Source organism: Myotis myotis, unplaced genomic scaffold, assembly GCF_014108235.1.
Source record: "Myotis myotis isolate mMyoMyo1 unplaced genomic scaffold, mMyoMyo1.p scaffold_m19_p_13, whole genome shotgun sequence".
Classification (NCBI taxonomy): domain Eukaryota; kingdom Metazoa; phylum Chordata; class Mammalia; order Chiroptera; family Vespertilionidae; genus Myotis; species Myotis myotis.
In genome coordinates this window covers 14,207,593-14,229,999 of record NW_023416317.1, presented here as the reverse complement: position 1 = coordinate 14,229,999, position 22,407 = coordinate 14,207,593, and the positions used below count along the sequence as shown (strand labels likewise).

At 38.9% G+C, this 22,407-nt stretch overlaps 1 protein-coding gene across 1 annotated transcript in view; it reads right to left on the bottom strand.

Annotated features, from left to right (window-relative positions):
• DNAH12 (dynein axonemal heavy chain 12) overlaps nucleotides 1-22,407 on the bottom strand; it is a 233,864-nt gene that overhangs the window by 3,843 nt on the left and 207,614 nt on the right. Inside the window, exons 61-71 of the mRNA XM_036331828.1 lie at nucleotides 22,072-22,230; nucleotides 21,762-21,906; nucleotides 17,025-17,175; nucleotides 16,563-16,816; nucleotides 16,227-16,367; nucleotides 11,351-11,488; nucleotides 9,951-10,184; nucleotides 9,492-9,680; nucleotides 6,213-6,316; nucleotides 4,779-4,983; nucleotides 19-156 (exon numbers count right to left, since the gene is read on the bottom strand). Of these exons, the coding sequence (XP_036187721.1) occupies nucleotides 19-156; nucleotides 4,779-4,983; nucleotides 6,213-6,316; nucleotides 9,492-9,680; nucleotides 9,951-10,184; nucleotides 11,351-11,488; nucleotides 16,227-16,367; nucleotides 16,563-16,816; nucleotides 17,025-17,175; nucleotides 21,762-21,906; nucleotides 22,072-22,230 (1,858 nt within the window). The remainder of the gene's footprint in view (nucleotides 1-18; nucleotides 157-4,778; nucleotides 4,984-6,212; nucleotides 6,317-9,491; nucleotides 9,681-9,950; nucleotides 10,185-11,350; nucleotides 11,489-16,226; nucleotides 16,368-16,562; nucleotides 16,817-17,024; nucleotides 17,176-21,761; nucleotides 21,907-22,071; nucleotides 22,231-22,407) is intronic.

The following is a 22,407-nucleotide window of genomic DNA, read 5'->3' as shown; positions in this document are numbered from 1 at the left end:
TTTAAGAAGTTACTGTACCTCAAATTCATATCCTAGTAAATCAATAGGGATGGTATATTTTCTGGCATAATTCTGCATAGCTCCAGTTAAAAAGGCTTGGGTGAAAAAGAAACCAGAGAGCCAAAATACACAAGGTTTTCCTGAATCATACCAGTCCTGTAAAGAAAAAACAAAATGCATTATGTTTATTTTTTCAACTTACACAAGTGTCACCTGACATAATTCCTGATTCTGGTTTTTGTGTGTATTGCCTACAATTTCCATTACAGGACTCTCTTCCTGACACCAAACACACTACCCATCTTGGCCCTCCTACCTCTTTTCCCTTCTAGTTACTCTTCTTGGAAAATTCTAACGCATTTTAACATTAACCTGAATAAAACAAAGTTTGAAAGATTAAGATTTTCTTCAAAAAGCCAAATATAATATATTTAGGGGCTTATTTATTACTTAATCCCACTCAAAAGCAACATCTTCAGAAACATTGTCTAACTCTTGCCCTCATGTGTTGACTCCAGTTCCTTAACCTTCTTAAACTCTCTGCCTCCATGCCCATTGCCCTCCCTCCAGGTTAGATATTCATGGTCTTCTTTCTCTATCAGTGTGTACTTTTTCTTGCTGCTTTTCTCTCTTCCTGCTCAATACATCTATAACAATGCTGGCAGAGGGTACCGGGCCATGCATGGTTTGGATCAGGTTTAACATCTTGCATCATTTTTCAGGGACCTACTACTATGCCACCACATTAAAGTCTAAATACACTGTAGTGTAAACACCTTAGTCTTCTGTTCAAGACACTTCACAATCTGGCCCCAACTTGTATCTCAGCTCTATCCTTTTTAATTCCCTTCAAGCATCTTACGTTCTAACCAGAATGCACCATTTGCATGTCTCTTCTTCGCACTGGGTGGACATCTGTTGTTTTTTTCTACTTATCTTAAAGTGAAAATACTCTTATGTCCCTCTGGTGGATGAACCCTCCTACACTCTCACTCTGGGCTCTTCTGGCAGTGGTATTACACCTTTTGGAAGGCAAGGGGTTCATTGCCTAGCCAATCATACCTCCAGTCATAAGGATTGATTCAGTTATGGACATGTGACCCAAGCAAAGCCAGAGATGCTGAGATTCTTGCTGGGACTTTTGGAGAAAAGACTCATTCTCAACTCTCCATAAAGTTGTGAGGCTAGAGTTGCTGTTGCTATCGTGCTACCATCAGAGGAGAATCTGAGAATACAGTTACCCCACAGATACTGGAGCCAAGAGATGAAGTGCAAGAAACCAAGACTAGGTGACCATGTTTGTACCCCAACTCACACCCTGCCTGGAGCCACTTTACCACCTGATTTTTCAATTACACAAAGAAACAAATTTTGTTTTAGCTTATGTCAAAAATTTTATAGCAGAATCCATCTAAATTACATCACGCCACAGCTATCTCTCTTAAGTCCTCCTCCTTTTTTTGTAGTGTCCAACTCATTTATCCTTTAGACCAGTGGCTCTCCACCTTCCTAATGCCGCGACCCTTTAATACAGGTCCTCATGTTGTGGTTAGCCCCAATTTCATTGTTACGAATTGAACATAATTAAAGCATAGTGATTAATCACAAAACAATATGTAATTATATATGTATTTTCCGATGGTTTTAGGCGACCCCTGTGAAAGGGTCACAGGTTGAGAACCGCTGCTTTAGACCCAGTTCCAATGCTACCTCATCCAATAAACAAGCTGCTTTCCTGAGCTAAAAGAACTCTCTCCTCTCTTTGAGTTCCCAAAGCACTTTAGTCTTTTGTGACAGATCCCTTACTATACTGCATTAGTTTTTTTCATAGATACATACACTATCTCCCTATAGGCTATTGGCAACTTGGAGGCGATTTGGCAACTTTGTCCAACAACAAGGTGTTTTGGACAAAGTGGAGTCTCAATTTACATTTGTTGACCGAACAGATGAATTAATAAAATGCACTTTGTTTCTGAGTGAGCAGCACGCTATGGGAAGAAGCCAACTTTGCTTCCTGGGAGGAAGAGAACAAACCCCTGCTAGAGATATTAGGACAGTACAAGCTATCAGATCAAGAAGTAGAGAAAGAGATGGAGTTCCATGAGGGCACAAGCTAGGCAGAACCAGCACTTCACACAAGGAAGCTGTAAGAACCCAGAAGGCAAGTGCTTAGAAAATTCCACTGCTCATTCCACAGCTTCATTTAGTCAAGAATGTCAGGAGTGTCTGGGTCAGCTACTTATATACAAGCTACAATTAACTGAGTGCTTTGTACACACCAGGCACTGTGGTAAGAACTTTACATGCATTACCTCATTTAGTTCACAAAATAACTCAATGAGTTAGGTATTTTCCTATCATTTTACAGGTGAGGAAACTGGGTTCAGAAAGATGAGTATCTTGCTCAACTTCACACAGATACTGTCGGATCCTGGATTTAATATGAAATGATAGCCAGTGTGCAAAAAAGCTTTTTAAAAAAAAGGTACAGAAAGGAGAAGGGGAAGATAAATAGAGTCAATGGTGGGAGAGAAATGAGAGAAAAAAAAGGACAGGAAACTCCAGATGACTCATTTGCTTAATTTGTTAACTCTAAGAATTATTAAGAGGTGAAGTCAAGAGTCCAGGAGAAAGAAAGATATGGCAAAAATGTGCAGCTTCTGTAAGGGTAAGGGAACAATGGGGGAAGGAGATCCATTCAGGGGAAGATTTGTGGAAAAGGGTGATGAAGTGCTCAATAATGAGACCTTTTTTACTCATTGAAATGGGATGATTTCAAGTGGCAATGCAAATTTCAGATTGTAAAGAGTTTGATGTGAACTTAAATTAACAACAACAAATTGAATTTATCCTGGAGACTGTCCCAGCTGGCGCCATGCCAGGACCCTCTAGGGGACTAAGCTGAAGACTCATCAGGCCCTTCAGGAACAAAGCAGTATATATTGAAATGCAAGCAATTCCAATAAAAGTTCTAGAAAAGTTTGGGAAATAAATTAGGGTATAAAAAAAAGTAAAAGTGTGGCAAGGGGAGGATGGAATTAACTATGTCAGATGCTTTTGATAAGGGACAGAAAGAGACTGGTACATATAGGAAGAAGTCAAAGACATATTGTAGACATGCCTAGGAATCACCCAGGGGTAGACATGCTCACTTATCAAATTAGCAAAGATAAAAATGAACACTAATTACTGAGAAATAGGCACTTATTCACTATTGGTGGGGCTATAGTTGAATAAATTTTCTGGAGGATAAATAGGTAATGTATATCAAAAGCCCTAAAAATATCCAAATGGAATCAATTAAAAGAATAAGGTACCACTGACCAAGAGGGATTTTTCTAGAAACACAAGAATGATTTTACACTTGGAAATGTAGTGATATAATTCAATGCAATAATGAGCTAAAGAAGATAAAAAATGATCACCAGCAAAAAATGCTGAGAAAGCATTTGATAAAAGCCAACAGTTTCTAATTTTACGAAAGAATAGTCCACATTTATTGAATGCTTATCACATATTGTAGACTGTTACCCTATGAGATAAAAATGCCCATTTTTATGGATAAAGAAACTGAGGCTAGGAAGTGACAACTCTTCTAGAGCTTAAACACTTAAAACCACTATTCTGTGCTGTTTTGTTAAATATTAATCTACATAAAATGCTCCTAGAAATTAAAAATTGCTAAGTAGTCCAAAAGAAAAATGGCCTAGGAGATGAACAGGCAATTCACAGAAAAATACAAATGGCAAGCACACATACCAAAAGAAGCCCATGCTCACTAATAAATAATCAAAGAAATTTAAATTAACACAACAAGATTGACAAAAATTGAAAAGTGATGTCTGAAAAAGCCTGTCCCTCTAACCTTTACAAGCACTGGATATTTTATGATTAGCTTCTACAGTGAAACAAATAAAGCTTTTATATAATAAAAAGGCAACTGAACACTGAAAGGTCATATAACTGTGTAAATTTACAAAAAGTATTTTTGGGTTTTTCCCCACCTGGTACCTCTACATAAATATCAACCATAAGATGGGCGTGAGCTGAGGAGTTAGTGAGGAAAAATAGCGCCTTGCCCTATGCTTGCTTTCCTGCCCTGAGCATCCTTTCATGTGTGTATTTGGGGCGGGAGTTGGCCAGAAGGGAGTGGTGGTGGGGTGGTGGGGTGATGGGGTTGGTGGGGGGTGAGGGGGGGAGTGAATGAGATTTCAAAGCATTCATCTTTTCCCTGGTTTTATGAGATAGAAGCAACTGATTTTAAGACAATGCCCAGCCCGGCTGGCGTGGCTCAGTGGTTGAACATAGACCTATGAACCAGGAGGTCAGGGTTCGATTCCTGGTCAAGATGCATGCCCAGGTTGTGGGCTCGATCCCCAGCGGGGGTTGTGCAGGAGGCAGCCAATCAATGAAATTCTGTCATCATTGATGTTTCTCTCTCTCTCTCCCCACCCCTCTCCCTTCCTTTCTGAAATCAATAAAAACATATTTTAAAAAAGACAATGCCCAATTATTGATAGACCCAAGCCTCAGGCTCTTTTGGTGATTTACCACAAAAGCAGAATCTTTGAAAATATAAATGTCACATATTACTTGGGTTTGAGTAAAGCAAAATTTTAATTCTCTATTCAATGCTTTGAAATATGTGTAATTTTAAATATTTTAAAATTTTGGTTAGATTACCATGAAACTACTAATCACATTCCATTCAACTCAGAGATCTCAAGTGACCATAGCCAATTTCTAAAGTCTCCCCATTATATATAATCTTTTACCTGTAAAAAGTTCAACCGGGCTAAAAAATCTGTGATGTAACTTCCTAGGGGCTTAAGACTTGGATATGATCGTTGGGCCCATATTTCTGGAACTTTCCCAACAAGCAAACTTCCGGAGAGTGCCTCCAATGCAGAGTCCATTACAACCACACCCTTAATAGCTTTCTCGAGGTCCTGTAGAGTGCTACGTATAGTTTTAATTAAACTGCAAGGAAAGCAATTATATGATCAACATATATGTGAAATGAATATCAACATGGAATCTTTTCAGAAGAAACAGCAGGAATCTCATTCACAGCTTTATAAGGGTGTTTCCCAAAGTATGGTCACTTCTACTTGGCAATGTAAGGTTATTTTAAGTTATACTTAAATTAACATTTTTCATTTTAAAAATAAATAGTTTAAATAAAGTAAATAATACAACTAGTTTTTTGGGTATTATTGCATAGGACCAAGCTAATTTAAGCAGAGAATGATTAATAGAAAAATGTTACATAAATAATGTTACAGGTGACTTTTAAATGTGGAAAAAGTTATAAAAGTGTTATACAATGGTTGAATTTGGGAAACTGCCTCAAAACATAAAGCTTATATTCATTTATGCACTTTTGAATAATCTGCTTCCCACTTAGGCCCAACCTGCTAATAATACTATAAATACATCTGATGTCAGGGTTTTAGGCTAGAAGCCTAAATACACCTGATGTGAGGGGTAATATGTTATTACACACTAGAGGCCTGATGCACGAAATTTGTGCAAGGGGCTCGGCCCTCGCAGTCCTGTCTTCGTCTGGAAGGTTGTCAGCCTAATTAGCATATTATGCTTTTGTTATTATAGATAAGTTCTTGTGAATACTTATTATATGTATGGTCTTACAAAATACTGAATTAATATTTTATTTTAAAACAAGTCTGGAAACCCAAATAAACTTGGAAACACTTAGAAAATTCATGACCAAAACAATCTCCATTCCTTAAGCCCAGACTGAATTGTAGAAAATGCAATTTAAAAATTCAAAGCATATATAATCTGTTTGCTAGAATGGGGTACCTAATCAACCTAGATTGTACTCAGGAAGAAAAACAAGGTGTATATATGTTAAATGGAAGAAAAATGTCAAAAGATGTGACTACACACAGGCCTCATTAATGCTCATTTCATCTTTAGTTTCTGAAGAAACTAATAATGGATTGATGAGAAATTCTAATAAATATTTTTAACCAGATTTCTTTTTCATCATTATTTTTACATTATAAAAGATATCCTTACTTCTGAGGCAAAAGGTTATGCAGTTAAATTATGAATTTAAAAAGGGGGAAATTATAAAGAAATGGCAGGTTTTGATAATTTTTTTCTTAAAGCTTTAAGTCAATACCAACTTTTACCAACTTTGGTTGGTCACCTTATGGATCACTGGGGATATAGATCCTTACTTGTTAAATCTTTCCATTTCTTGTACTAACACAGTATTCATGCTCTCTTCATAGCTCACAGGATACTTCAACAGGGCTGCTTCAATGTCAAAATCATTTGGTAGCTAAGAGAATAGATTTTTAAAGATCACATATTACTCTAGAATAGATAGTTTCATTCAGCGATAATACTAATAGCTAGCACTAAGCAGTTACTATGTGCCTGCTTTCTATACATCATCTCTCTCTTTTTTTTTTTTTGGTTTTGTTTTGTTTTTTGTTTATCCTCCCTGACCAGAGCTAGGGATCGATCCTGCAACCGAGATATGTGCCCATGACTGTGCCCTTGACTGGAATCCAACCCGGGACCCTTCAGTCCATGGGCTGATGTTCTATCCACTGAGCCAAACTGGCTAGGGCTCCATACATCATCTCAATTTAATTCTTACTATTTCCTCTTAGTTGGCCATTATTATATCCATTTACAGATGAGGCATTTAAGTAAAGAGAGGATAAGTAACTGCCCGAGGGCACACAGCCAAAAAGTGATCTGTTTAAACCCACAAGTCTTTAACTCCCAAGGCCCATGCTGCAGGACATAGCACTTTGCAGAAGATAAACATTTCTGAAAAGTAGTATAATTTCCTTTTGTAAATTGAATCTTATTTTGTATTGATAAAACTGATGTACCATTTCATAACTGTTTTATATTGATTTCCAATCAATTATCAACTGGCTTCAAATAGCTTAGTTTATGCTATAAATAAATAATATGTGAATGTAGCAGGGCTCCAGGGCATTGGGAAGAGAAGGCCATCAAGTGTCTGTTCTCTGAGGCACCTCAGGGATGCTTGAGAAGTGATGAAGGGGACTTTGGGACTGATGATCAAGCTGCAAGACATTGGAATTCATACTCCTTAAGGGACAAAGAAGTTTCCCAATCAGGGAAGTACCAAACTAAAAAAAGTTGAGCTGCCCAGAGTATCTCCAGGTGATGGTCCCTGGGTGTTGCTAAAGAATTCTAAGTCACACTAGGTGGTATCACTCAAGGACCCTTTGACTTAGTACAACCCTTCTACCCCATATAAGTCCCAGATTCCAGTGTCAGGTAACTTCCTGTTAGGCATCTTGTAAATGCCACCACTCTGCAAGGGTGAGAACTTTCCCCACAGCGGTAAATCACAGAAATGGTAAGGGATCAGGGGTAACAACAGAAGCAGCATTCCAGGGGTATGGGTGAGAGGAGGCGAGTTTGCTCTAACTCAGGGGTCACAGGCATTGCTGTTCCACTCTCTTCTCCAGTGGCAGCAGCCAAGTGAGTAGGCTCCTAAGGAGTGATGTCAGACAAGGCTACCAGCTGTGAGAGTTGAGGAGTGGTGCTGCCCATGGGCTTTCAAGGCAGAAGGACAGGTTATACTATGTCAGAGTGCCTAACACTGTGGGGATAATTACAGTATTTGGCCTAGACAAGAATTGTGAAGAACTGTGATTGGGACCATGATGTTTTTAAAAGTTACATTAGTTCTTTATTGAATTTAAGACAGGAAAAACGGTGAGAGGGCTAATTAAGAACATTGGGTTGTATTATGAAAAAAGAAAGAGTGCTAGCAGCTAATTCTGTGCTTCCTCACTTGCTAAGGTAGCCTAAAAGCTATTCACTCCTTGATCCAGTAAGTTCAGACCATTTCCTCCATTTTTTAAAAGTAGGTCCATGATTGCTCTGGTTGGTGCAGCTCAGTTGATTGAGAGTTGTCCCATGTATCAGGAGGTCGCTGGTTCAGTTCCTGGTCAGGGCACGGCTACCTGGGCATGTGCCCTTGATTTTCAGTAGTGGGTGTACAGGAGGCAGCTGATTGATGATTCTCTCTCATCACTGATATTTCTATCTATCTCCCTCTCCCTTCCTCTCTTAAATCAATAAAATATATATATTTTTAAAAACATGTTTCTCTCTCATTGATGTTTCTCTCTCTCCCTCTCCCTTTCTCTCTCTGAAATAAAAAAAAAATATTTTTTTAAAGTAGGTCCATTATCTTTGCTTAGAAATGACAATAAATCATATACGTTCATTAGCTCATCCACAGCTATAGTTCCTAAGAACTTATCATGTGGTAGGTGTTATGCAAAGTACTTTTTTTATTTATGTCATTTATAACAACTGATAGTCAATTTATTAAAAAGGTTGATTTAAGCCCTAGCTGCTTTGGCTCAGTGGATAAAGCGTCGGCCTTGGACTGTAGGGTCCCCGGTTGGATTTAGGTCAAGGGTACGTGTACCTTGGTTGCAGGCTCAATCCCTAGCCTTAGTCGGGGTGCATGGGGGAGGCAACCAATTGATGTGTTTCTCTCATATTGATGTTCCTCTTTCTCTGTCTCTACCCCTCCCTTCCACTCTCTTTAAGAATCAATGGAAAAATATACTTGGGTGAAGATTAACAAAAAAAGGGGGGTGGGGTGGGGTGAGAGGTTGATTTAACTATCTACAATGGTGACTTAAACCTGGACTCAGACTCAATACTGATGGAAGCAATCAAGGACTGTGCAAGTCAATGAGTCGCTTGTGGATCCTCATCTGAAACTGTTCCTAAGTCTTAGAACCCTCCCCACAGGAAGTTTTTCCTGTAGTGATTCTGAAAGCCTGGGCTGGCATCTGAAATAGACCTTTCACTTTGAGATTCTTTTCCGTTGCCCCTCTGATCAAGTAAGTATGCACCTTCTCCAAAGATTTTATGTTGTGTCTAGTTAGAGTAATTCCAATTAGGAGAATTGCCACCTCTGGTTGTATGGGTGTCTTTCCTGCATCTTTAAAAGCCTTGGCTGCAGAGCACCTTCCAGACCCACTTGCTCTTGGGCCAGAGTGAACAGCAGTGAGTCAGGAGCAGGAGCAAGCCAGATGGGGCTTCGCTGCTATGCAACCCCGACTTCTTTATTTATTTTTTAAATTTATCTTTATTGTTGAAAGTATTACAAATACCTGCCCCTTCCCTCCCCCCCAATTAACCTTCTCCACCCTGCACCTGCTCCTCCCAGCCTTCACCACACTACTGTCTTTGTCCATGGGCTATGCATATATGCATATAAATTCCCTGGTTAATCTCTCCCCACCCTTCTCCTCCTTCCCTCTAAAATTCATCAGTCTGTTCCATACTTCTTGTCACCACTTCACAGATCTGGAAACTAATGCTCAGAAAGGTAAAATATCTCACACAAGGTCATAATGCTCTTAAATGAAGTTTTCAGATTGCCATTTCAGTACCATTTTGATTTATATTATAAGCAACATATTTTAAACTAAAATTACCTTTCGGAGAATATCTCTGCTAATTTCAAATAGAATCTGGTCAGTACTTCCTGAAGATCCTGTCTGTTTGGAGCCTCCCTGGGTGAGAAGCAAGGACTCAAAAAGGACTTTTGTTTGTTGAAGGTCTTTGGAGATATCAACATTTTCATGTAATCCAAATATCTCAGGGTGTTGAGTAAATGGAAGTTTCTACCAGAATAGATCAAGCAAGCATCACATTATCACTGGATACATTAATTCATAAGGTAGACACATGCAAACCAAAAAGGGTTAAAAATCAACCAAACAATAATGGAATCAAACTTTTCTAATTTTTAATAATTATTAGGAACAAAAGATTTTGAAAATTGATTGAAATAATACTTATCTAACCCTATACATTACCTTGGAATTGTTCACTATTTGCTTTTTAGAAAAATCACACTTAAATCTAATCCTATTTTCAGTGATATCAGTTACCTTAATGAATTCAATGTAATCATTATAGGTGCCTCTGGGAGGTGCAAAATAGTTTCCACTGGGAGAAAATTTATAATGAGGGTTTTCAATTATGTTTGTATTATAAAAGTCAGCCAGCATGGTTAAGAGGAGACGTCTGTCCCAATCATCTGTCACTCTTCCTCCATAATTACACTCCCCAGTCAGGTAAGAGATAGCTTCAAATGGAATTGTGTCATATTCATTTATAAATAACTGAAAAAAATGAAACATAAAACAAGAAAAACAAAGTCTTTCACTTCATTTCTATTTTAAGATGACATTAAATATCTATCTATCTATCTATCTATCTATCCACACAGAAGTGGGGTTGAAAGAATTATCACCATGCGTCATCTTGGGTGACCTTTCGGAGGCCACATGTCATAAAGGCCCTTATCACAGCTAAAAAACAGAAAAGTATTAATATTCTGTGTTTACCTAATTGGGCAAGTTCACTTCCTAGTTTTGGCTTTCTTAAAAATAAGAATAGTACCAACCTTATAGGGTTGCTGTGAGAATCAGAATATAAGTAATGTGCTGAGTTCAAAGCCTGAGTTAGTAGGGATTTACAGTAGATATTTATTTATTTATTTGGAGGGAGCCTGCCAACCATCTGAATGTCTCACACTGTGAGTCCTAGCCTCCCTTATAGCTAAAGCCTACACCTCTGACCTGGGCTTGGTTCCTCAGATGCATCCATCCTAGACTGAACTAGGGTTTTAAGCAAAGAAGTAAGAACAGCAAAGAATTGTTTTTATTATATCAGAGGGCCTACAGCAGACCAGTGTGTGTGTGGCAGGTATGTGAGCTGCAGTGTCTAATATTCAAGAAAAGTGGAGGCTCTACTCTTACCAGATATGATGTGACTCTGAATATGACTCTGGATGCCTTGGTTCTCCAGCCATCTTGGAGATTCTATGACCTACCCAATATTCTTTCAATAAATTCCTTTCTACTTAAATTAGACAGCCTGTTTCTGTTGACTGATACAGCAAAATTGTTGATTTCACTGAGTGGAGAAAAGGAGAGGACAGCGAGGGCCTGTATAAAGCCAACACTGAGGAGGGCACTGCAAAAAGACAGGGTCCTGATGACAACACTTTTGCTGAATCAACCAACTTCCAGAGCCTGTGCTTCCTCTACACTTTTTTTTTTAATGTGAGATAAGTTTCATTATGGTTTAAGCCAGTTTGAATTGGGTTTTCCATTATTTGTAGCAGGAGAAAAATCCAGATGGAGATAGTGCTTCATAAACCATAGTTGTAATTATTATTGCTATCTACCCACCTATTAGTGATGTTGGGAGAATTAAGTTTTTCTAAGCAAAGGGCCTGATACACAGTTATCCTCCATTAGTGTTAGTTCCTTTCTAATTTTACCTGCAGTTGTCGAATACTGATGCGTAAGTCTGATTCATTAAATCCATATGGAATATTCCAACCAAGAGGACCAAATTTCTTTCTCTCTTGTACGAGGGCATGAAAGAAACAAACTCCAAACAGCAACTTCTCCCATGCCTTTAATATAAAAATTATATAACAAGAAAAAAATTCTGATCAGATTTCCTTCAGTTAAGCAAGGGGAGTCAGTGATCTTTTTCATTGTAAGGTTCTGTGATCATATATCACTAAAAACTTCTACTTAAAAAGTATTAATTTTATGACTTAATACCTTCAAAGCTAGACAAACTGCAATAATATTAAAATTCATTAAAATGTAATGACTCTACCATTTACCAAAGTATTGGCTAATAATACCTTGGTATTGTTCATAGGTATTTATAACTTCAATACTTAACTGTTATCCTATAGACTCATTGGCACATGCTTGAGATTACAAGTGCAGGAGAATATATAACTATTATCCTACTAGAGGCCCGATGCATGAAAATTTGTGCAAGAGTAGGCCTTCTTTCCCCCCAGCTGCTGGCACCAGCTTCCCTCTGGCACCTGGGACCCAGGCTGCTTCCCTCCTCTGGCCACCCGCAGGCACCTGGGACCCAGGCTGACTTCCCTCTGGCCCCGGCTTTGTCAGGAAGAACATCAGAATGATGGCCAGAAGATGTCTGGTCTAATTAGCATATTACCCTTTAATTATTATCTTACCTAATAACAGACAAACATGCAAATTGACTGTACCTTCACTACACCTTAAGCCACGCCCACCAGCCAATCAGAGCAACTATATCCAAATTAATCCAACCAAGATGGTGGCCGGCAGCCACAGAGCTGGAGCAAGCAGGAGGCTTGGTTGCCCCATTGATGGAAGAAGCCAAGCTTCCCGGCTGGCTGCTGCCTCCTCTCAAGGCAACAAAGTTTCAATTATAGAAGGTAAATAAACCCCAGATACCTGCTTCCAGTCGCCATGGCCACGGAGCTGGAGCAAATAAAAAAAAAAAAAAGGAAAGGCTGGGAGCTTCGGTTGCCGGGGGGCTTGGTCAGTCTGAAAACAGCCCTCAGCCCCTCACCCAGGCTGGCTAGGCACCCCAGTGGGGACCCCCACCCTTAAGGGGGTTTGGGCAGCCTGAAAACAGCCATCAGCCCTTCACACAGGCTGGCCAAACCCCCATGGGGTGAGGGTCCCCACTGGGGGACTTGACCAACCTGCAAACAGCCATCATCCCCTCACCCAGGCTGGCCAGGCACCCCAGCAGGACCCCCACCCTGGTCCAGGACACCCTTCAGGGCAAACCAGTTGGCCCCCACCCGTGCACCAGGCCTCTATTCTATATGATAAAAGGGTAATATGCAATTTGACTCTAACAGCAGAATGACTGGGAATGACTGGTCACTATGACACACACTGACCACCAGGGGGCAGACGCTCAATGCAGGAGCTGCCCCTGGTGGTCAGTGTGCTCCCATAGGGGGAGCCCTGCTCAGCCACAAGCCAGGCTGATGGCTGCCAGCACAGCAGTGGTGGTGGGAGCCTCTCCTGCCTCCTCAGCAGCACTAAGGATGTCCGACTGCAGCTTAGGTCTGCTCCCTGCTGGCAAGTGGACATCCCCAAAAGCTGCTGGGCTGCCAGAGGGATGTCTGACTGCCAGCTTGGGCCCGATCCCCCAGGGAGCAGGCCTAAGTCAGCAGGTGAACATCCTCTCATATTTTCACATAATGGGTTTCTTGAGGTGACCATTCACATATTCTAAAAACACTCTTAAATATATATAATCCTTTCTGAAGGCAGCATTCCCCTACACCCATATGTGTTTTTTTCCAACTGATCTCTGAATTACATTTTCCAGGGTACATCTTGTGACTAAACCCAAGGTGGCAGCAGGCTAATATCATCATCTACCTAAAGATGATATCATCAACCCAGCATCAGTGAGATCTGCCTTTTGGCTTGTTTTCTATGATGTGGTGCTGGTTTGTGTTTATTCATCCAAATTCCTTAGCAATGCATATAGAGATTTTCACAGTCTTGTTCCTATATTCTTTCCCACTCTTATCTCCCATCAGTCAAGCCAAAATAAGCTACTTGTTGTTTTTTCAACAGCTTTGTCATAATTCTGTGCCTTTAGGCATAGTTCCTGTGTCTACTTCAAATGTCACTTTCTCCAAGAAGTTTTCCTCAATCACACAGAAGTGGGAAGAGACAATGATCTGGGTACCAAATCCCACCTCTAACACTTGTGAGCTATATGACTTAGACACTTTATTTGATTTGCCTGAGTTTCCTTATTTAAAAAACAAGGTTGATATATATATATATATATATATATATATATATATATATATATATATATATATATATATGATAGAGTTATAAGGCTTGTATATTCCTGCTGGAGTTCAATAAATATTTGTTTCCTTTCTCCCCTCCTTTCTTTGTCCTCCCATAGTTCATAATACAATCATGGTAATAGTTTTCAAACTAGTTAACATATGAATTTCCTTTGTTACTTGTTTATTATACCAGTTCCTGAGCTCCACTTTGGACTTAGTGAATCAGAATCTCCAGGAGAGGGCCACTGACATCTGTAACATTAATACGGCCTGAGGTTTACGGGGATTATGCTTAAGCTTGCCTTGCATATATTTCCCTTGACTAGAATGTAAGCTCCATGAAGACAGAGATTTTGATATGTTTATATGTTCATTACCAGTTCCTAGAAGAGTGTCTTACACCTAATGTATTCAAGAAATATTTATCGGATAGATGAATTGATGAGTGGATGGAAATTCAGAAATGTATCCTTGCCCTTAAGGGGCACACAGCTGGTTATAGGAGACAGCTATATAAACTGACAAATAACTAATATGTTATCATTGCTAGATAATTTAAATGGCCAAGATGCCAATTTAACTGTGATTATAAAGATCATATTTACTTTTAATAGCTAAATGATGATAGTTCAAATTATTGCTGGCCCAATGGTCATAAATTAGTCTTATCAAAGGGCATCTCAGTTATTTCTGGGAGCCTCCAAAGGAGTTTCATATGTGCCTACAAAAAACCCCCAGTCAGCTACAGAAACCCTAGGGCAATGGTTCTCAAAGTGTGCTTCCAGGACCATCAATATCAGCATCACCTAGAGATGCATTTTTTAAGCTCTATCCCAAAACAACTGAGTCAGAAAATCTGGCAGTGAGGCCCTGCCAGATGAATGTGATGCACATTGAAAACCAATTGTCACAGGGCAACCACACTCTTTTTCTTCTGTTACCCTAGCTCCCATTTGTTTTTACTACCAGAACAGTTGCTTGGTGAATAAAAATGAAGATACATGGCTAGGGTGCTATCTTTGGATGTTGTACTAATCTCAAAACTTGATGTGCCAGCGTTGCTTGCTCAATGATGTAATATAGGAGAGTGCTGCTTTTCCAACTCAGTACCATTCTTTATGTGGGTCATCTAAGCCTCAAAGCAGCTCAACTTGTGTTTGGAATCTTTAAAAATTTCCCTTCTCTGCTTCTGGCTCTCTCCTCTAATTGCAAAAGCTCAGACCCTGAGTGGGAATCAGACACCACACCTCCATTCTTTTCATAGCTAAAACTACCTAGTTTCCTCTTTTTCTTCCAGAGTTACAAACAAAATCATCATTCAGAACTAGGGCACACAGAAAATATCAATAAGCAGAAACAAACTAGTTTGCATCCAAATTCAATCCTTTACCTTCAATATCATTATTTTTCTCAGTCTAATAAGCAAATATGATATACAGCATGCATGTATTGGAGGTGAGGGCAGGGGATTTCCCCTAGTACTAATGTTTTCTTCCATGTGGAGAAAGTTCAATTAATGTAATACTCCTGAATTTTCTCCTTCCTTGTACTCATTCAGGAGAGGGGAGTGACCTATCTGATCAATAAATTTTGGAAAAGTTAACCAGATATGCTTTGCTCAGCTTTTCCCTTTTCTCTTTTAGAAGCGAGCTTTCTGCAGGAAGGAATTTTTCTGTTTCTATGGGTGGATAAGTCTGCTTAATTCTGGGTTCAGTAATATGAAGCCCATTTGTTCACAGACAAACTACATCTTCCAACTTAGTCTACATCAGTAATTAAGGTTATAATTTGATTCCCATGCACTTATACTTTTCCCTGTTTCTTAATTGGTAAGAATTCAGGCATGGAAAGGAGTACTATTTATTGGGACTCCTCGAGTATCCAATATCATATGCAAAACTGTTTTACATGGATACATTGAAAAGCATTATTAATACATCAAAACATTACTGCTAAAATTTAAGTTCCATGAAGGCAGATTTTTGGGGGATTGTCTATTTTATTCTCATTGTTTCCTATCTTGTACCTAGGACAGTACCTTACACACATATTTGTTGAATGAATAAATGATGTAAACTAGATAGCTATTCTTGGGTCTTAATCGAATACACTATTGGGTTTTGGTTTAAAAACTAAGATAAAATAAACTATTGGGAAAAAAATGAACAAGATAGGTACAATTTCTGTCTTCTTAGAAAATGCCTAACATTTAATATTCTTTTTTTAAAAAATATATTTTATTGATTTTTTACAGAGAGGAAGGGAGAGAGAGATAGAGAGTTAGAAACATCGATGGGAGAGAAACATCGATCAGCCGCCTCCTGCACATCTCCCACTGGGGATGTGCCCACAACCCAGGTACATGCCCCTGATCGGAATTGAACCTGGGACCTTTCAGTCCACAGGCTGACGCTCCATCCACTGAGCCAAACCGGTTTTGGCTTAATATTCTTAAATTAAATATTTCTATTTCTATATTCTATCAGTATAAAAACATATTTTAAAAGTTCCAGAAGCTGAATATTACCAACTCCTTTCCATGGCATCCATTAAAAAAATGATGATCAGAAATTGGATCAGTGAGATATGATTGGAGGAGATTTAGCCGAAGACCTGTAGGAGGTTCATTAGTCATTTTCACTCCGTTTTGTAGAATTGTTACGGGGAACTAAGACAAAATAAAACAGAGCATTACTCAAAATAACCAGCTTGAGTCCTAAAAATGCATGCAATAGGCATAAAAGAGGACTTCAGAAATGTTTTTCTTTAAACCTCTTAAAGTTAAGCATTTAGAGCATGACTAAGATACACATGTAACAGATAATTAAATAAGTGTACTGAACTCCATAGGAAATAATCATACTTTTGGAGATGGATAACTTGTAAGCCAAAGCCTAAAAGATGAGTTACAGACATCAGGGGAAAAATCTTCACATATTTTTTCCAACATGGGCATCCAGGAGACAGCAAGGTGACAATTCTGTAGGCAAACCCAAGTTCCTTCTTCTATTGCTGCTTTAATCATTTTTGTTGCAATTGGTCCTTGTCCCTGTCCCAGTGAAATAGCTTGAAATTTATTTCCAGTCATAGCTTTATCATTTGCAAATTTCAGCAGGCCTAAGAGGGCACAAAAAAAATGGTTTTACTGCTTACTCTAAAATAATAAATTATGGCTTATGTTTTTAGTAATAGGTATTTAATTGGAAAATTCTAATTTCCTTTCCTTATAAGTACTAAATTTACTGACTTACAGTCATATAAAAGTGGATATTAAGTATGATGATTTATTTATAATTTCTTTAAAGTTGATAGCATATACACTTACTGGCCATGGGATCTGCTCCAGGAGATAGCACAAAAATTAAGGGAATAGTGCAATTTGAATCCCAGTAACTCTTTGTCAAATCAAATGGTGGAGGCTCTACAAACTTTTTCCCCAGTTTGTCAGTTACATAATTTGTTATAGCTGGAGTTATCTGTTAAAGAAAGAAAAGTTATGATTTTTAGAGTAATTTTTATTTCACCTAACATCTTTATTACTGAAAACCAACAAAGAGTAAAATATGAGTTTAATGGCCAAGAAAAGCACCCAGCGTATCACAGACAATGCATAATTTATTTAATACATAAAAAGTGTCTATAAATTGATTAAATAAGACTAACAATCCAAAAGAAAAACGGGCAAAGAACATGAACAGTTTACAGAAAATGAAATAGAAATTGATCTTAAATATATGAAGAGATGTTCAACCTCATTCAGTATAACAGAGACCATAATTGTCCCCCTTCTTTGTCTCCTTTTGGCAATAGAACCTCAAGTTTTTTTTTTGTTTGTTTGTTTTTTAAAATATATTTTATTGATTTTTTACAGAGGAAGGGAGAGAGATAGTTAGAAACATCGATGAGAGAGAAACATTGATCAGCTGCCTCCTGCACATCTCCTACTGGGGATGTGTCTGCAAACCAGGTACATGCCCTTGACCGGAATTGAACCTGGGACCTTTCAGTCCACAGGCCGATGCTCTATCCACTGAGCCAAACCGGTTTCGGCAGAACCTCAAGTTTTCCTAACCTTTTTTTTCCAGCTATATGTGGTCATGTACTAAGTTTTGGCCAGACAAATAAATGTAGAAATTATGAGTGGAGCTTCCAGATCAGCTAATCTAATAAAAGACAAACATGCAAATTGACCGCACCTTCACGATGCCTTAAGCCATGCCCACCAGCCAATCAAAGTGACTATATGCAAGTTAACCCAACGAAGATGGTGGCTGGCGGCCACGGAGCAGGAGCAAGCAGGAGCAATCAAGTCAAAGATTTCAAATACGAAGAAGCAAAAAACACCCAACCTGAAAAGCAAAATGAAAAAAGAATCCAAAAATACGAAGACAGTGTAAGGAGCCTCTGGGACAGCTTCTAGCGTACCAACATCCGAATTATAGGGGTGCCAGAAGAAGAGAGAGAGCAAGATATTGAAAACCTATTTGAAGAAATAATGACAGAAAACTTCCCCTACCTGGTGAAAGAAATAGACTTACAAGTCCAGGAAGTGCAGAGAACCCCAAACAAAAGGAATCCAAAGAGGACCACACCAAGATACAACATAATTAAAAAGCCAAGAGCAAAAGACAAAGAGAGAATCCTAAAAGCAGCAAGAGAAAGAAAATCAGTTACCTACAAGGGAGTACCCATATGAATGTCAGCTGATTTCTCAACAGAAACTTTGCAGGCCAGAAGGGAGTGGCAAGAAATATTCAAAGTGATGAATACCAAGAACCTACAACCAAAGACTACTTTATCCAGCAAAGCTATCATTCAGAAGTGAAGGCCAGATAAAGAGCTTCACAGATAAGAAAAAGCTAAAGGAGTTCATCACCACCAAACCAGTATTATATGAAATGCTGAAAGGTATCCTTTAAGAAGAGGAAGAAGAAGAAAAAGGTAAAGATACAAATTATGAACAACAAATACACATCTATCAACAAGTGAATCTAAAAATCAAGTGAATAAATAATCTGATGAACAGAATGAAGTGGTGATTGTAATAGAATCAGGGACATAGAAAGAGAATGGATTGACTATTCTTGCGGGGGGAAAGGGGTGTGGGGGGTGCGGGAAGAGATTGGACAATAATCGTGCACCTATGGATGAGGACAGTGGGTGGGGAGGGCGGAGGGTGGGGTGGGATTTGTGTGGAGGGGAGTTATGGTGGGGAAAAAAGAGGAACCAATGTAATAATCTGAACAATAAAGATTTAATTAAAAAAAATAAATAAATAAAGACGCTAAACAACCCCAGAATAAAAAAAATAAAATAAAAAAAAGGAGAGGCTGGGAGCTTCCGTCGCCGGCCAGTCTGAAAATGGCCCTCAGCCCCTCACCCAGACTGGCCAGGCACCTCAGTGGGGACCCCTCTAAAAGGGGTGTGGCCAGCTGGAAAATAGCCATCAGCCCCTCATCCAGGCTCGCCAGGCACCCAAGTGGGATCCCCAACCTGATCTGGGACACCCTTCAGGGCAAACCAGCCGGCCCCCACCCATGCACCAGGCCTCTATCCTGTATAGTAAAAGGGTAATATGCAAACTGACCCTAACAGCAGAAAGACTGGGAATGACTGGTCACTATGACACACACTGACCACCAGGGGGCAGACGCTCAATGCAGGAGCTGCCCTCTGGTGGTCAGTGGGCTTCCACATGGGGGAGCTCTGCTCAGCCAGAAGCCAGGCTGATGGATGCCAGGATAGCGGCAGTGGTGGGAGCCTCTCCTGCCTCCTCAGCAGCACTAAGGATGTCTGACTGCAGCTTAGGTCTGCTCCCCACTGCCAAGTGGACATCCCCTGAGGGCTTCCGGGCTGCCAGAGGGATGTCTGACTGCCAGCTTAGGCCCATTCCCCCGGGGAGCAGGTCTAAGCCCGCAGATGGTCATCCCCCGAGGGGTCCCAGACTGTGAGAGGGCACAGGCTGGGCTGAGGGCACTGCCCCCCCCCCCGAGTTCACAAATTTTTGTGCACCGGGCCTCTTGTATGTGCATAAAAGGATAACAAAGAGCAGATGACATTAATTGCCTGAGGGGGAAGGGTGTTGAATAAGTCAGAGATGAAGACTGGAGGTACACTTTTCATTGTATTCATATATTCATGTGATTCAAAATAGTGTTTCAGTTTTGAACCACAGGAATATGTTACTTACTTATAAACTATATTAAAATTAAATAACAATAAAATGCTATTCATTAAGAAGATAAGAATGGAATGGCAGAAAAGAGGTCTGATTAGTTGAGGTAAGAAGACTATCAAAGTGTACTTTTGTCATTATTCTACATGGTACTGAAAAGCCACTAAAGGTTTTTCAAAAAGGAGCTCACAATGATTTAGCAGGTTTTTATTTCTTCCTTTAATAATTTCCCATGAACAATGATGAAATCTTTTTAATTATTTTACCATTAATACCAATTACAGTTTTTACCTAGCAGAGTAGATTTTCAACATACCTTTTAAGGAAGGGACACAGAGACCTTGCTTCCAGTAAAGGCCCCAGAAGGGCTACACTTAAGAAGTTGAAGCTAAATTATCCATTGAGTACAAGCTATTCTCTACACCTGCCCTAACAAATCTTAAAACAATATTTGAAAGGAAAAATCTGAATTCAAGTAATTGAACTATGTAACTAAAGGGGTTGGCAAACTCTTTTCTATAGAAAGCTAGATAGTTAATATTTTAGGATTTGTGGGCCACATACAATATCTGCTGTGTATTCTTTTTCTCCTTCTTTTAAAAAATCTTTTGTATTTTCTTCTTCTTCTTCTTTTTAGAAATAACCCTTTAATATATAAAAAACCATTCTTAGCTCATGGGTTAGACAAAATTAGGTCATGGGCTGGATTTGGCCCACAGGTTTTGTTTGTTAACCTCTGAACTAGCAGAACAAAATTCAACAATCTTTAAAGGAAGATAACAATTCAAAGCATCAAAAATGTCCATCATCTAGTGAAGCATTCCTGAACTTCCCAAGAAGCAGTAAAATGTAATATAAATTTAAAAGTAAAATAATTAAAATAAGCAGATCTAGAAATGATGGAATTAGCAGTCAAAGATTTAAAAACTGTTATAACTGTGTTTAAGTATTTAAAGGAAAACATGAACACAATGTAAAGAGAGACAGAATCCTATATAATAAAGAGCTAATATACTAATTAGGCTGAACAGCAGGATGATCATCCAGACAACCTTCTGGACGAAGCTGGGGCTGCGAGGGGCTGCGAGGGCTGGCTGAGGCAGCTGAGGTTCTGAGGGCCGATGGGGCTGCGAGGGCCGAGCCCCTTACACAAATTTCATGCATCAGGCCTCTAGTGTGTGTGTGTGTGTGTGTGTGTGTGTGTGTGTGTGTATAAAGATATGAACTTTCTAGAGATGAAACATATAGAAGTTAAATCAAAAAATTGGATGGGATTAATAACAGATTAGATGCTACAAAAGAAGAAATCAGCAAACTTAAAAGATAGCAATAGAGCCCAGCTGGGTATGGCTCAGTGATTGAGCATTGACCTATGAACCAGGAGGAGGTCATGGTTCGATTCCCGGTCCGGGGCACATACCCAAGTTTTGGGCTCAATCCCCAGTGCGGGTAGAGGGGGGAATGCAAGAGGCAGCCGATAGATGATTGTCACTCCTCATTGATCTTTCTCTCCTCTCTCTTCCTCTCTGAAATCAATAAAAATATATTTAAAAAAAAGATAGCAATATAAACTATCCAAAGTGAAGCACAATGATACAAAAGATTTAAAAATAATTAACAGAGTATCAGTCATCTATGGTATAATATCAAGCAGTCTAATGTTCATTTAATTAGAATAATGGGTGGGGTGGCTAAAAATATTTGAAAAAATAATTGCCAAAACTTTATCAAGTTGAAGAAGACTGTAGATCTATAGTTTAAAGGAGCTCCATGAACCCTTTTGAGCATCTGAAATAAGGGTTAAAGAACCAAATAACAATAACTTTAAACCTAGTACTTAAAAACGCCAAATTATCTGGTTCCAAATGGGACATATTTGTCTTTTACCTTATCGGGTCTTAAGCACCGAAGAATTATTATTTTCTGTAGTTCATTTAGCTTCTGATTCATTGGTTCTGGTAAAACAGCATTGTGTGGCTCTTTACTGTCATATATTTTCTGCCATTCATCTATATATTCACAAAAATGTGACCTAAAGGAAAAAAGCTTAATAGTTATTCTTTCATTGGGAAAAATTTAAAGAGAGATTGTTGAGCAAGGAGATGAATCAAGACAGCTATAGAACCATTTAAAAATTACTAGATTACAAATTTATCCATCACTCTTCAATGCTAAATCATCAAGTTTAAACAGTTACCTGAGTCCTTGGAAGGCAGGAAATTCACTAGCACGACAAATTTCCTCCCAGCTTTTATCCTGTAACCATGTTGGATCAGGATTTTTCTCAGCACTCTTAAGACTCACTCCTCCAGTTAAAAGAAACATAAGTTCCTGGTAGTCGATCTCTTTCTTTGCCCTGTATTCCCAAAAACAAGGACTGTTGTAAATTGTTGATTTTAAAATTGAATAAATTTCTGCTTCTATAACTTGGATAAAATAAACAGAAGTGACTTCCCTGACTACTGTAAACAACTAGAAACCAAAAAAAAAAAAAAAAATGAAACAACTGTTTTTGGAAATTATACAATAGGCA